The sequence below is a fragment of the Mugil cephalus genome, chromosome 8, assembly GCF_022458985.1.
Source record: "Mugil cephalus isolate CIBA_MC_2020 chromosome 8, CIBA_Mcephalus_1.1, whole genome shotgun sequence".
Lineage (NCBI taxonomy): Eukaryota > Metazoa > Chordata > Actinopteri > Mugiliformes > Mugilidae > Mugil > Mugil cephalus.
The window spans coordinates 20,330,487-20,343,677 of NC_061777.1; the positions used below are offsets into that span (position 1 = coordinate 20,330,487).

General features: G+C 40.5%; 3 protein-coding genes across 4 annotated transcripts; 2 read left to right on the plus strand and 1 right to left on the minus strand.

Moving 5' to 3' along the window:
• Positions 1-727: 727 nt before the first annotated feature.
• On the minus strand, positions 728-2,751 carry ankrd39 (ankyrin repeat domain 39). 2 transcript variants are annotated; one of them, XM_047592403.1, is made up of 4 exons: positions 2,318-2,751; positions 2,069-2,172; positions 1,760-1,888; positions 728-1,658 (listed from the first exon to the last, which is right to left on the minus strand). In XM_047592403.1, exons 1-4 carry the CDS (start codon positions 2,406-2,408, stop codon positions 1,509-1,511), a joined length of 474 nt encoding a protein of 157 aa, XP_047448359.1. In that variant the 5' UTR covers positions 2,409-2,751; the 3' UTR covers positions 728-1,508. The 2 variants fall into 2 exon arrangements, with proteins under 2 accessions (XP_047448359.1, XP_047448358.1); XM_047592402.1 differs by having other exon boundaries at positions 1,760-1,963; positions 2,318-2,745.
• Positions 2,752-2,894: 143 nt separating this feature from the next.
• kctd9a (potassium channel tetramerization domain containing 9a) lies at positions 2,895-8,403 on the plus strand. Its single transcript, XM_047592400.1, has 12 exons — positions 2,895-3,379; positions 3,660-3,781; positions 3,870-3,913; positions 3,998-4,094; positions 4,177-4,235; positions 4,323-4,451; positions 4,563-4,630; positions 4,724-4,819; positions 4,908-5,057; positions 5,466-5,571; positions 5,653-5,786; positions 6,810-8,403. The coding sequence occupies exons 1-12, from the start codon at positions 3,332-3,334 to the stop codon at positions 6,924-6,926; spliced, it is 1,170 nt and encodes a 389-aa protein (XP_047448356.1). The 5' UTR covers positions 2,895-3,331; the 3' UTR covers positions 6,927-8,403.
• Positions 8,404-8,595: 192 nt separating this feature from the next.
• LOC125012442 (progonadoliberin-1-like) lies at positions 8,596-10,390 on the plus strand. The gene is made up of 4 exons (XM_047592404.1): positions 8,596-9,141; positions 9,249-9,387; positions 9,471-9,563; positions 10,170-10,390. Exons 2-4 carry the CDS (start codon positions 9,250-9,252, stop codon positions 10,215-10,217), a joined length of 279 nt encoding a protein of 92 aa, XP_047448360.1. The 5' UTR covers positions 8,596-9,141; position 9,249; the 3' UTR covers positions 10,218-10,390.
• The last annotated feature ends 2,801 nt before the right edge of the window (positions 10,391-13,191 follow it).

Genomic DNA, 13,191 nt, shown 5'->3' on the forward strand with positions numbered 1-13,191 from the left:
GACAAGAAGACAAATGGTAATAGTGGCTTCTTTTAAAGTAAAAATCTACATATATTCAGGGACAAGGGTTGTCTTTGGAAAAACAAAAAGTCTGATGGTGAAGCTAAGAGTTTCCATGTTGCTGGATGTGTGCGTTTGGTTTCAATTACTTTCCAAAAATACAAAGACTATCAACCGTCGACATCTGCGTTTGGTGCAGGAAAGTGTAAGTGCTCTACAACAGAAGCAGTAGGCCCCATATACTTTCTAAAATACTTAAAAGGCATAGAAGTGGTACAGATGGCAAAACGTGTGGTCCTAAAGAGAAGGCCAATTAAAAAAAAATGTCTCAGGACATTAGTGTGTTAAAAATAAAAATGGCCTCATCAGGAAAAAAAAAAAAAAGAAGAATCTCTTTAAGTGTGTCACTAACTGTTTGCATAGCCATGAATTGTCTGGACACTGGTGTGCCTCCATGATGTCGCACACTGTAACTGTTGCTGATGCTTTTCTCTCAACAGTTACGCTGTTCAGCTTTCCAGTAGTGTGCAGGGAGGACTGAATGAGGTCACTCAGTTAGCTGCCATCTAATTCACATGGTGTCCTGAAAGGCAGTGCATTTTTCTTTTAAGACAATAGCGCCCCCTACTGTCAGAGCTTTGAAATACCGGCAAGGACAACCTCATAGATAAAACAAGGTGATGCTTATTTTGTGTCACAATGGAGAGATTTGCCAATCAAACAAAGGCAGGATGTAATCCTCCAGTTTTAATACAAACTATTATACCACATATGTTCAAAATACACAATCATTGATGCTGCAGGGATTGGTGGTGTACGTAGTTTGCTGCACAAACTTGGGGTGTGATCGACAATCAAATGGCTCAAACCAGTTATCCCAGACCACTCACAGGGATGCACTTAGAGTTTTCTGACTAAAAATCTTTCAACTCTGTGTGGATTTATCTCATTTATCTTATTAGCTTCTTTCAAGTTATTCCGTTTATGCCATTTCTGCTATTTTAATGTCTGTCTTCCCAAACTACACAGAGTGCAGGATGTCACTCACCCCTTTTAAACTGGGACATTGTCCCTGTCGGTCCGTTTCAGATGATTCAATCACCATCTGTCTGTTTCCTGAGCATGTCTCAGCTTCAAACTTAAAACCTCAGTCGTACATTTGTCTAGCTGAGGTACTGTTTTTTTCTAATGGTTGTTGTTAGGAATAAGAAGAGTTCAGAAACTGTCCATTAAAGATTAGTTTAAGAGAATTATTGAGATTTATTGAATGACTAAATGATAAAAGTAGGAGTATCAGAGTTACTTAAGTGTCACAAAACTCTGGTGTGACTGGTATGAACCCCCAACAGAAAATGCATCGTTATGCTCATTGTGTTTCAGTCTGTGGCTCTTTCTGTTGCTTTTTGAGTAAAAACACGAGTCAAATGCAGTAAATCTTTGAAAAGATGAAGCAGGCATCGTCTTATATCATCTGTGTGATCACAGCATGCCCCAGATTCAGTTTGGTGTCATAGTCGAGGCGGCTTTAAGAGCTCTTGCAGGTTTTCTTTCTGTGCCAGCTGGTAGGGTAGCTGGAGTTTCTTGTTCACCTGGCTGCAGAGTGCAGGGCAGCGCTCAGCAAGCAGCTGGCACACCTCTTCATGGCCTCGTTCTGCAGCCTGCTCATGCAGTTAGCACAAAAGCAAACACAGGCATATTTTAAATAATAGGAAACTGCGTCCGTGGAATGACTTTGTTGTCAATACTGGCAGGTCTGTACCTTATGCAAAGGGGATGAGTTATCGTCATCGCAGAGCATCGGATCAGCTCTGTGGTGCAGAAGGAGTCTCACCACATCCAGATGGCCGCAGTACGATGATCGATGAAGTGGTGTGGCACTGCCTGGCGTCTGGGGAGAGGCACAAGCACCGTTCTCTAGAAGAAACTTGCACACAGCAAGATGACCACCACGACTTCCATAGTGCTGAGAAACAAAACACAAATATATACTGTATATACTATTTATAGAATATATAATAACTTATTTAGTTCATGCTGTAGCACAAACAGCTTGTCCCAGTAAACTCACCAGAGCTGTATATCCAGCGGCGTCTCTCAGGTTAGGGTCTGTTCCCTTCTGGACTAAAGACTTCACCCTCTCCAAGTCTCCATCCATAGCAGCAGACCAGATACCTGCACAGAGGAATGACACAGTTCACAGTAGTGTAAATAACTGGAAACTGTGGCCATTTAAATAAACGTTAAACATGCAACTAAGTTAATATTTCAATGTTAACATTTAGTAGGTTTTCCAGATGTGTTGGAAGCATGGTCTAACCTCGATCAAAATCCATTTCATTTAGAGTCTGGTAAACACTGGAAGAGGAGACTGGGTGGGAGCAACACGAGCAATGTTGTCTGTCAGACATTGTGTCGACTGGCACAAATGGGGAAAAATAAATATTTCCAGGCCGATTCAAACCTGACGGCGAAGGCTATTTTTTGAGAACTGCATTGATCTTTTTGACAGATCCGTGTTTCTTCTTCTATGTTCAATGGTCGAGAATGTGTGGTACATTACCAGCACCATCAACAGGACTGACTTCAAAGCAAAGAAGCCACCAAAAATAAATTTCAGAAGTCAATAAACGTTTAAATCAATTACACGAATATGTCTACAACTCATGCGGACGTTAAAACAATGCGAATGACTACTGTTTTTGTAAAAACCACGCTAAACTTGCGGATGGCTTAATGTTGGCACCACACAGCTGACGTACGAAACGTGGTGACGTTTCAGCTCTCTGACCAATTACAGAGCTGCGAAGGAAAGGTTCCCTTCAAGTGCACTCTGGTTCGGTGTGTTTCCTTATACGGCGGCACACAACTTTACGATATAGTAATTCTGAAAAGTGCCCTGTCGCAAAAATGCAACTCATAACAATATTGACTTTATATATGATCAAAAACCTACAAATACCCCATCTTTAATATGTTACTAATCGCTGGTATGACTCGCAATCTCCTCTCGGTAACATCAGCATACATACAAGGGATGTATATAATGATTCTGCCATACATAGTAAAATGTATATATGTTTTTCAGTTCAACTGCAGTATTGATTAACGAAGATATAGGTATGAGTTCAATATAAGCGTCAAATAAAAATAAATCAATCAATAGATTATCATTTTACCCGATCGCCTTGAAGGCCTCTTTTGTCTCGTGTTGTTGTGTGATGCAGCTAGCTAGCCAACGTTATTGCTTTCCGTAAGTCATCAGCTACCCAGCCAAAGCTACATTTTTATATTGAAATTATAACAACATAATTATAACCAAAGCGCATAAAGAATGAGAAGAGTCACCTTATTTGTAAACGGGACATCTAAAAATGGCAAGGTGAGTAAGAACTCAAGCTGTTTAGTGTGAGAGCTACTTGGGCCGCAGAATGACTGTTTTTTTCCACTGAGCATATGTGTCTCATGATGGATTACTAACTCTGGCCTTGCCCTCAAACTGGTTCATATTGTCATGTTTTCGTTTTAAGTCAAGCATTTTTGACAATTTTCCCCTCACTATTCGGTAAACTGGTACCTCAATTTAACGCTGGCAACTACGACTCATTAATCGTGTATTAAGCTAGAGCTAGCTTTTTATCGATTCTTTTCTTTCTTTTCAGGTTGTAGCAGTATACGGGACCTTGTCCGACTTACTATCTGTAGCAAGCAATAAGTTAGGAATTAAAGCCTCCTGTCTATACAATGGTAAAGGCGGTCTTATAGATGATATTGCCCTTATCAGGTGAGTTACCGTGTAAACAGTGTTGCTCAATTATACGGGACCTATGGCCTCATTGTGTGTTTGACTTGTTGATTTGTGGTTCCTATAGAGATGACGACGTGCTGTATGTGTCAGAAGGAGATCCATTTATTGGTGAGTGTTGTCGGGCATGTTGCAGGAGCTGCTGTCAGTGAGTCCACATGTTTTGTTAATTTCTCCCCCTTTTTATGATCACAGACCCTCAGAATGAAGCCAAGGTTGCATCTGATCCCCAAGGAGCACACACCGACTGGCTGACCCTTAACATTGGTGGGCGTCTCTTCACCACCACTAGGTATCCACGGTCTAAATTCTGCTATCACTATTAGAAAACACAGCGAATGCCTCCAGATTAAATGTGTTGTCTCTATGTTCAGGAGTACCTTGGTCACCAAAGAGCCAGAGAGCATGCTTGCTCACATGTTTCGAGAGAAAGGTAAGAGAGCAAGCCCATCAGTAAGCATTTAGATTTATCTAAGCCACTTTTTAGACTGGCCTTCATCACCGTCTGTGTTTGCTCCAGATGTGTGGGGGAACAAGCAGGATGAGCACGGGGCTTACCTAATTGACCGCAGCCCTGAATACTTTGAGCCTATTCTCAACTACTTGAGACACGGTCAACTCATCATCAATGAAGGCATAAATATACGAGGTGAGCATTTTTGACGAATCCTAAATTAGGTCTACCAAAAAATAGTGTTCTTGGGTAAAATTCCCACAACAATTTACCGTGACAATTTGTTTTTGCTGTATTACTGTCCAGGTGTCCTCGAGGAGGCTCGCTTCTTTGGAATTGAGCAGCTTGCTGAACAGCTAGAAGTAGTAATCAAGGTAATATGAAATGTGGAAAATAGATTCATATTGAATAATGTGACCACTCTTTTGAATGCATCAGGATTTACCACATTCTTGCCTTCAAAACAGAACTCCCAGCCACCTGAGGACCACTCTCCCATTTCCCGTAAAGAGTTTGTTCGTTTTCTTCTGGCAACACCCACTAAGTCAGAGCTCCGCTGTCAGGTACGTCTCGAAGTAAATGCTTAAAGTCCCCCCCAACAATTCAACAGATCATGTTAATAATTGACACTACGCCTCTCGCTGTTTTTAGGGACTTAATTTCAGTGGCGCCGATCTGTCTCGGCTTGATCTGCGCTATATCAATTTCAAGATGGCAAATTTGAGCCGATGCAATCTGACGCATGCCAACCTGTGCTGCTCCAATCTGGAGCGGGCTGATCTTTCTGGAGCCAACCTGGATGTAAGCGCTAAAACTCTTTTCTTGTCGGCCATAAATGTTTTATGTGTTTCAACACACTCACGGTAAACAGACTTTATGCAGAATGCCCTCACATTAACCTCACTTCTTCACCGTGGGATCTGTTCTTCTATCTGTGCTGTTTGTGTCATTTTTTTTTAAATGTTAGTCTTCCTGCTAGTGAGCAATGGACTGACGGTTTCACACCTGCAGCCCCCTCACTTATGTGGAGGAAGGACCGTTCTGTTGTTTGTTAATGGCACATACTCGCTTTCAAATTCACCTCATTAAAAAAACAAGAAGCAGATTTATTTTTTTCAGTAGACTGGAGGCATTACATAATTTTTGTAAGTCAGTGTGAACACAAGCCAATATGATGAATAAGTTTTGTCTTTGTGTTTTGGTTTGAAGGGTGCCAACTTACAAGGGGTGAAGATGCTGTGTTCCAATGCTGAAGGTGCTTCTCTTAAAGGATGCAATTTTGAAGATCCATCTGGACTGAAGGCCAACCTGGAAGGTAATCTGTCACAACCGTTAATCAAAGGAGACGGTGTCCCACCATTGTTTTCTCAGTTTAACTAGATGTTTTTGTAATCAGGTGCCAACCTGAAAGGAGTTGACATGGAAGGAAGCCAAATGACCGGTATCAACCTGCGTGTGGCCACTCTCAAAAATGCAAAGCTGAAGAACTGCAACCTGCGGGGAGCCACTTTAGCAGGGACCGATCTCGAGGTTAGTCACGGTTATCAGACGGGATTATCTTTAAAACAACTGATTAAAGATGACTCAAATGTCAGACTTGCATGTGACATATTTTCAGGGCCATAAAGGATGAAACGAGGTAAATCTGAATGAAACTCCCAGTGTGGGTCTTTTTTAATATAGTATGTATTCCTGATCTTTTTGCTAAAGTGGCTTGATTTCAGATAGTTAAGCAACAGTGTTTCAAAAATGATGTCAAACCAAGGTTGAACTTTTCTATGAATAAACACTGGGTCAGTCTTTTTAACTTTCTTCAGAATTTAATGTTTTTTCTTTTTCCCAATTTCCCGAACAATAGATGTTTCCCTCCATATTTGGAGTCAAACATCTACAGAAATAATCAGATATTCACCACAACTTAGTGTGTAGGTCTCCCTTTTTTCTGCCAAAGTAACCCTACAATGCGTTGTGATACATGATCTGTGATCTGATACATTTTTATCAGAACCACCATGAAGTTCTCCAGCAATTTAAGCTACAAAAGCTTCACTCCCCACATGCATCATTCTGTGGCCATTTCACCTCTTTTCCTTCCTTGATCCAGTCGTCTGGCCATCATGACTTGTAATAGTCGCTCAAGTCCTTTCACATGCAACATTTTCTTCTACCTCATCAACTCTGAGGATAAAATGTTCATCTTGTAGTCTCGTATATATCCCTTCCACGGACAGGTGTTATTATGATAACGACAAAATCAGTGTTTCCCTTGACCTGTTGGTGGTCATATTGTTATGGCTGATTAGTGCCCATCCATCATTATTCATCTATTGTCTATTACCACTGATCCTTGGAGGGTGACGGGAGGGGGCACTGTAGCCTGTCCCTGGAGTCACCAGTCTGTCGCAGGGCCAATACATTCAATATGTGAATATTTTCCAACCTGTGTCTGTAAAACATAAATGCTGTGTAATGTTGTTTTCTAGTTGCATCACAGATGTTACACCTGAATCATGTTGTGTCTCTGAACTATGTCCCCCTTCTGTCCTCACACAGAACTGTGACCTGTCCGGCTGTGACCTACAGGAAGCCAACCTCAGAGGGTCCAATGTGAAAGGAGCCATTTTTGAAGAGATGCTGACCCCTCTGCACATGTCACAGAGTGTGAGATAACTCATCACTCGCATCCAAGCCCAGTGTGGGGCCACAACTGACTCCTTTATTGATCTTTCCCTTTCAGTACAGTGCGGTGTAGCCCTCTCCTTTAAATCCCTCTTTACCTGTCTGCCACACAGGTATCTGTATGCACATCCCTGGCATTCCACCAATATTACGTTAGCTTTAAATATCTTGCACTAGAGTTTATCCAGGGTGGTCCGTGTGTGTTTGTATGGTAGGATGTTTTTAAATGTTCAGCTGCATATATCACCAAAACAAAGTAATGTTCTTAGTGTGTGTACATGTGTCTGGATGCGATCCAGTGACTACATTCATGTAATTTTATGCATAATTTATATTTACTTCATTGTACTTGACATGTTAAAATCAGTCAAAATCAGATTACGTGTGAGCCGTGAGTTCAGAGCACAGAGCTTCACTGAATGCTGCTGTAGCAGAAGGAGGAGAGGACGCTTGCCAATAACTGTGTTATATATTCCTCTTGAACTAAATGTTGCTGGATTAAATATATTATAAAGAAAATAATGCAAGCCAAAGCCATACAACAGCATAGTCTGAAAGGCTTACAATGCTGTTAGTGTAAATCTATGCTACAGGCTAGTTCTAAACACAGCTTGGGTATGCAATACGTGATTTAGAGCTGTGAGGGTTCTCCTTTCCTACTTTGAAATATTGTTTTTTTTAAAAAAAAAGCTTTCCCTTGTTTTGCGCTCTGCAAATCTACCTCTTTGATTAATCTAGTGTGTGAGTGATCCACTATTGCATGCATTTCAGCGTGGCACGGTTTATTATACCGTCTATATGTGCCACTCATTATTATTCAAATTCCGTTATGAGAAGAGAAGCGCTTTAACAGAAAAACCATTTCCACGTGATCATGTTGTTGAAACTGTCTCCATTTATCTATAGTATGTATATCACTTAATCATGCTTATTTCAACTTATTTGCACAAGTATATGTAACACGATATACCCTTTCACCAAAAGAAAGTTTGGTGCTTGTAATCTTATGTAAATCCAATCCAGTGCTTCCAACCCCCCCAAAAAAACCCCGTCATTTGTAGAGTAGGCAGGTGTCGTCAGCTGTTCCACTTCAGTTCTTATTAGACGGTGTCTGTTTGCATGTGTGAAGAGCTACGCTTGTCATTGACTGGTTGAAGTCTCTCTGGCCGTAGCTCAAAGCTGCTCCGATGCAATACTATTCACTCAGTTAAATAGTAGGTACCCAGCCGGTGAGAATGAACGATGAAGGCAATCATGTTGTATTTCTTATTGAGTGTGAAAATCAATGGAAGAGCTATGGTTATTTATTTTAATACACTTCACTGAATGCAATCTGGGGCAGGGGTTGATTTGTTTATGAGACGGGTAGCGGTGTAGTTATCCCTGTCTACAATTATTGCACTCGACCATGGAAATATGTTTCCATAAATGACTGTTATAAATAAACTGAAGAAGATGAAGAAAACAATCTTAGTTGTCTGTGTTTTTAATGCACTGTTGTGCTTCATTTTAGACGATCAGCCACAAAATCCACACTAGTTCTTGCATATTGGTGAATAGGCTTCTGGGACACTAGGAAGCTTTTGGGTGTTATGGGTTGAGGAGAAAGGCCTCTGTTGGTCAGGCTTGTTCCAGCGCTTCCTGCATACAGTTCAGTTTAGGATCCAGGTAGTTGGGAAGCCGGGTCAACACCTTATTTGCCACATTTTTTTGAGCCGTTCTGTAGTAGCGTTGTCCTGCTGAGGATGCTGCTGGGGAGTGCCGGTGACGTGAGGTGGCGGTGCATCGACGTGAATACCAGAAACACATTTCCCAGCAGACCACTGCACTGTAATGAACCACCTATGAGTGGTTTTAAAGTTGTGGCTGATCGTTTATGAACCGATCAGCCGCCGTTCGGTTCACAAACGATGGATGTACGTTGAAAATGCAGCAAACGTGGTAGAAAACATCAGTAAGTAGCGGAAAGTGGCTGAGTGACTTTTGTGGAACAGCACAAATCACACACCAAGCGTAATCTTTTAAACAGCTCTGCGGGTTACCAGTGTGGCCAAGTGTTGCTTAATCCCACTTTGTGACCCCCCGCGGTGAGGTGTTGGAGGATAAACAGCAGCGTAGGTTTATATAAACCTCAGAAAACAGCGTGCAGCAAGAGTTCACCGACAAGGACTGCAGACAAGATTCAGAGAAGTCCCCTGCATAGAAGGTAAAAACAGAGCATGTGGGTATGACGGTGTTTGGAAATTAAGTAATGAAAAAAAATCAATCTTTAACATGACTGCGTGTTCAATGTGAAGCTTTTTCCCCCCTCAGAATGGTTACAAAAACCTTGGCACTGTGGCTGCTGCTGGTGGGTGCAGTGTTCCCACATGGCTGCTGTCAGCACTGGTCATATGGACTGAGCCCAGGAGGGAAGAGAGAGCTGGACAGCTTCTCAGACACACTCGAAAACGTAAGCGTTCACCTCGTAGCTCCTCTCACTTTTTTTTTCTAAGCTCAGAATTGTGATGTGTTAATTTACTTTTCTTCATGCAGTTAGAGGGGTTTCCACACATGGAGGCCCCGTGCCGTGTCATGGGTTGTGCAGAGGAACCTTTTGCCAAAATCTACCGAATGAAAGGACTGATCGTACGTTTTGCTCATTTAGAATATTGTGTTTAGTTTTTTTTTTTAATCTATCATTACTGTGCCTATTAAAGGTGTTCACACACCTGGATTTTCCCCTTTTTATGGCATTTATAAATAAAATCATGTCTTTTTTGACAAGAATTGATGAAAAACTCTTTAGACTTTAAGAGATTTATTACAAACTAATGACAATTAATTAAAAATATTAAATGTACGATCAACCGAAAATAAGAAATTATGCACAAGTGTTAACACCCCTCAAGTCAGTATTTACTAGATGCATCTTTGGCAGCAATCCCAGCACTGAGTCTGTGAGAATAAGTCCCAGTCTCTTTAATATGTCGTCTATGAGCTCGGTCATCTGGGCAGTTTTACAGCATTCATCTTTGCAAAACTGCTCAAGCTCTGTCAGGTTACATGGGGGTTGTGCACGAACAACATTTTTACAAGTCCAAGTTGACAACACTTTGCGGCAACTCGGATAGTAAAAAGATTTTAATCCATTTATAAAGGCAATAAAAGGGGAAACGCCTTTAACAGGCACCATGTGTGAAAGGCTGCCACAGGTTTTATCTCACGGTTCTGATCCTCCTGTTCTTCTCCTAGGGGAGTATGGCCGACAGAGAGAATGGACACCGAACATACAAAAAATAAATGAGGATCACTTCGCACAATTAATTTATACATTAGCATGTCGGCGTCATTGTGATTCTTGTATGACACGCTCTGCTGTCACTTTACTGAAGCACTTTATGTCAAATGTTGGAATGTTGTGCGCATCAATCAGCTTTACCTGTGCTTGTCCAAATAAAATTATTGTTTCCCAATTGGCGTCTGATTGGCCTTTGGTTAAGTCTGGCTCAGGTTCAGGTCTCCAGCCACGCTCTAAGTCTTACACGTGATGATGTTTGCAGACATAACAATATTGGGTGTGTGAGTGCTGGGCCGAATGATGAAGTACAGAAGAGAAAACCTATTTGTATTGTAATGTATGTCATATACAGTATATACATACAGTATATACGGTACATATGGATTTAATTTGAGATGATGTATGGTCTTGTCAATAGCACTACCAGTACCCAGGGAAACCGCAGCCTAGAAATACATTTTAAATTGCTGCCTTGGAGTTTTAGCCGAGAGTAATGTTGCAAGCAGAAAGGAAGAAATTGCAAGTGATATATTTATGTTTTAAAATTTTCACATTGAACAAGAAAACAATGGAACAAAACAGGGTTAAACAAGGGCAACTAGACTTACATAGTTTCTCGAACCTTTGCAGGCTGGGACTTGCTCACTGAATTAAGGGATATTGTGGAATAAACGGATATAAAAATAAAAATAAACCTTAATGAGCCACGAGGGAAATTAAGTTGTCACAGTAGCTTTGTTGCACATAAAAGTAACACTGTTAAAAACCACAAGAAAGATCAAATAAGATTAAAATAAAAAAAGTAAAAATTATCTAGTAAAACTAAATAAACAGTGTATTCAAAAAAAATGACAGCCTTAACATTATGAACAAATGTACAAAAGTAGTTGGTGAAACCTTGTCCGAGGTGATGCAGTTGTTTGGCCAGTTGCATAGCAACAGCGGCATGGATCATGTGGTGTTTCCTTGTCGCTGAGGGAGGGATGTAAACTCCGACAGAGTTTGTCTGTTTTCAGAAAATTGTGTTCAAACAAAATACAAAGCCCTTGTTTCAGGTAGTTTTTTGATAAACCTTGAACCTTAACAGGCTAAAAACACTCAGCAGGTAACATATTGACCATTTGAAAAGACATAATGTCTAAATACTCTGTTTTAATAAAACCTTCAACATTGTCCCGTGGTAACTCCAAAAATGATCATCCTAATGTTGTTCAGTATTCACTAGGCAAAGTTAACCCATCAAGTGCGTGATAATATCAGTGGGTAGAAACTGAATGACTTGACTTCAGAATAATAATAATCAGCGACTTGATCCTTCTGCTGCAAATAAGACTGTCGTGTTGACGCAGCCTCTGCACAGGTCGCTCAGCTTCAGTGCAAATGTACCAACTGCCCAGTCATCAGTCACCATTTTTACATCTCAGCATCTTCATCCAGCTGTATTTGTGTTTTGTGTTGCTGGAAAACTTTTTGATTTTCATACAACTGGTTTGTATATTTCAAATGTCCCACAATTCAGTGAGCAAGCATCTGCTTGGAACTCAAAATTAAGAAAATACACATTTTTAATAAAAATAAATGTGTTATTATCAGCTCTGAGTAGAGAAATGAAGAAGGTCAGATTTAAAATGGCAACCATGAAAAAATAAAGTTATTGCCGCTTAATTTACGATTAATGGACTTGTTACTCTGCTAGTGTTAAAGTTTACTGTGTAACAAAAAAAGTAAATGTAGTGTTTGTTAAATTCCACTGCAGCTTATCTGCCTTGACAGAAAGGAAACACAGGTAAAACCACCAACAGACTCAACCTTGAGAATAATTATGATCTAATTGTTTGAAGTGTTAACGATGCAGTTATGTTTTCTGTGGAACAAATAGAGTTTCCTTTGTCCTTAGATGAAGTTTTGCACATACTTATCATAGTTTATGTTCTGTTTGTAATACCTTAGAACATAATAGTATATTAGCATAAATACTGATATGAAGGCTCGGCAAAACACACAGATGACCCAGACATTTGAACATCAAACAGGAGAAGCAGCTGTTGCTTATAAAATCCTCAGTGGTGTTGTCTTTTGAGTGTGACGGTAAATGGCCGCGTGCAGCACCACCATCATAAAGTTTACTATTCACACCTGGGCCTTTGTGACTTGGACTTTGTGTGTGTGTGTGTGTGTGTGTGTGTGTGTGTGTGTGTGTGATGTGATGTGGTAAAGGCTGTTTCTGATGAACAGAAAAGCTAGTATCAATATAACCTACTGTATGCACATAGTTTAAGTTCCAGGGAAGTCATGAAATAGAATTGTTGAAGGGCTGTAACTCGGTCTATTCACCATATTGTATAATCATTGTGTTTTCTGTGTGTTTGTGTGTCTGTGTCAGGCTGCATCCTGCTGGAGATTGCTGCTGTTTTTTATATATATTGTATGTTCTGCGTTTTGTTTTTTCAGTGGCTTATCTTACATACGGCGAAGAGAGAACAGTCGGACACGTCAGCCTCATATCCATCATAATTACACCAGAACATGTGACGTGACTTTTAATCCAAACACTTCATGTATATTTCTGTCTTTTGTGCCCCATTTTCAACTCTGTTAAAAGATTAAGAGGAAAGGAAGATGTGATGTCTCCAAATAAATGCGAACCTGGAGATAAAGGAAGGGCAGGATCCAACAGGAAAAAAAAACAACAAAAGCTCTCCTCTCATCCCTCCTATTCTATGTTATCTTTCATTCCATATCTCATATTTAATGCCCTCACTCTTTCCATTATTCATCTTTCCTTTCCACCTCACCCTCACTGCACCTTTCCTTGATTTCTTTTCCTGGACATATGATAATTCCGTTTATTGTCCTTTCTTTTCCCCACTTTTCCTCTCCATCCTATTCAGTACTCTTCGCATTAGCTCACTCTTATGGACATTGTTCTCTTGAATTCTTCTACATCACGTTCCTAATTTTTTCCCTTCTGCTTTC

What these genes read in the sequence shown, in the direction of transcription:
- ankrd39 (XM_047592402.1), bottom strand. Translation starts at nt 2,408, where the DNA reads ATGTCTGACAGACAACATTGCTCGTGTTGCTCCCACCCAGTCTCCTCT. An exon ending in TGAAATGGATTTTGATCGAG is followed by an intron (nt 2,173 to 2,317) that starts GTTAGACCATGC and finishes TCCTCTGTGCAG; the next exon opens with GTATCTGGTCTGCTGCTATG. An exon ending in CCGCTGGATATACAGCTCTG is followed by an intron (nt 1,964 to 2,068) that starts GTGAGTTTACTG and finishes TTTGTTTCTCAG; the next exon opens with CACTATGGAAGTCGTGGTGG.
- kctd9a (XM_047592400.1), top strand. Translation starts at nt 3,332, where the DNA reads ATGAGAAGAGTCACCTTATTTGTAAACGGGACATCTAAAAATGGCAAG. An exon ending in TCACATGTTTCGAGAGAAAG is followed by an intron (nt 4,236 to 4,322) that starts GTAAGAGAGCAA and finishes TGTTTGCTCCAG; the next exon opens with ATGTGTGGGGGAACAAGCAG. An exon ending in ACTGAAGGCCAACCTGGAAG is followed by an intron (nt 5,572 to 5,652) that starts GTAATCTGTCAC and finishes TTTTGTAATCAG; the next exon opens with GTGCCAACCTGAAAGGAGTT.
- LOC125012442 (XM_047592404.1), top strand. Translation starts at nt 9,250, where the DNA reads ATGGTTACAAAAACCTTGGCACTGTGGCTGCTGCTGGTGGGTGCAGTG. An exon ending in TCTCAGACACACTCGAAAAC is followed by an intron (nt 9,388 to 9,470) that starts GTAAGCGTTCAC and finishes TTCTTCATGCAG; the next exon opens with TTAGAGGGGTTTCCACACAT. An exon ending in ACCGAATGAAAGGACTGATC is followed by an intron (nt 9,564 to 10,169) that starts GTACGTTTTGCT and finishes TTCTTCTCCTAG; the next exon opens with GGGAGTATGGCCGACAGAGA.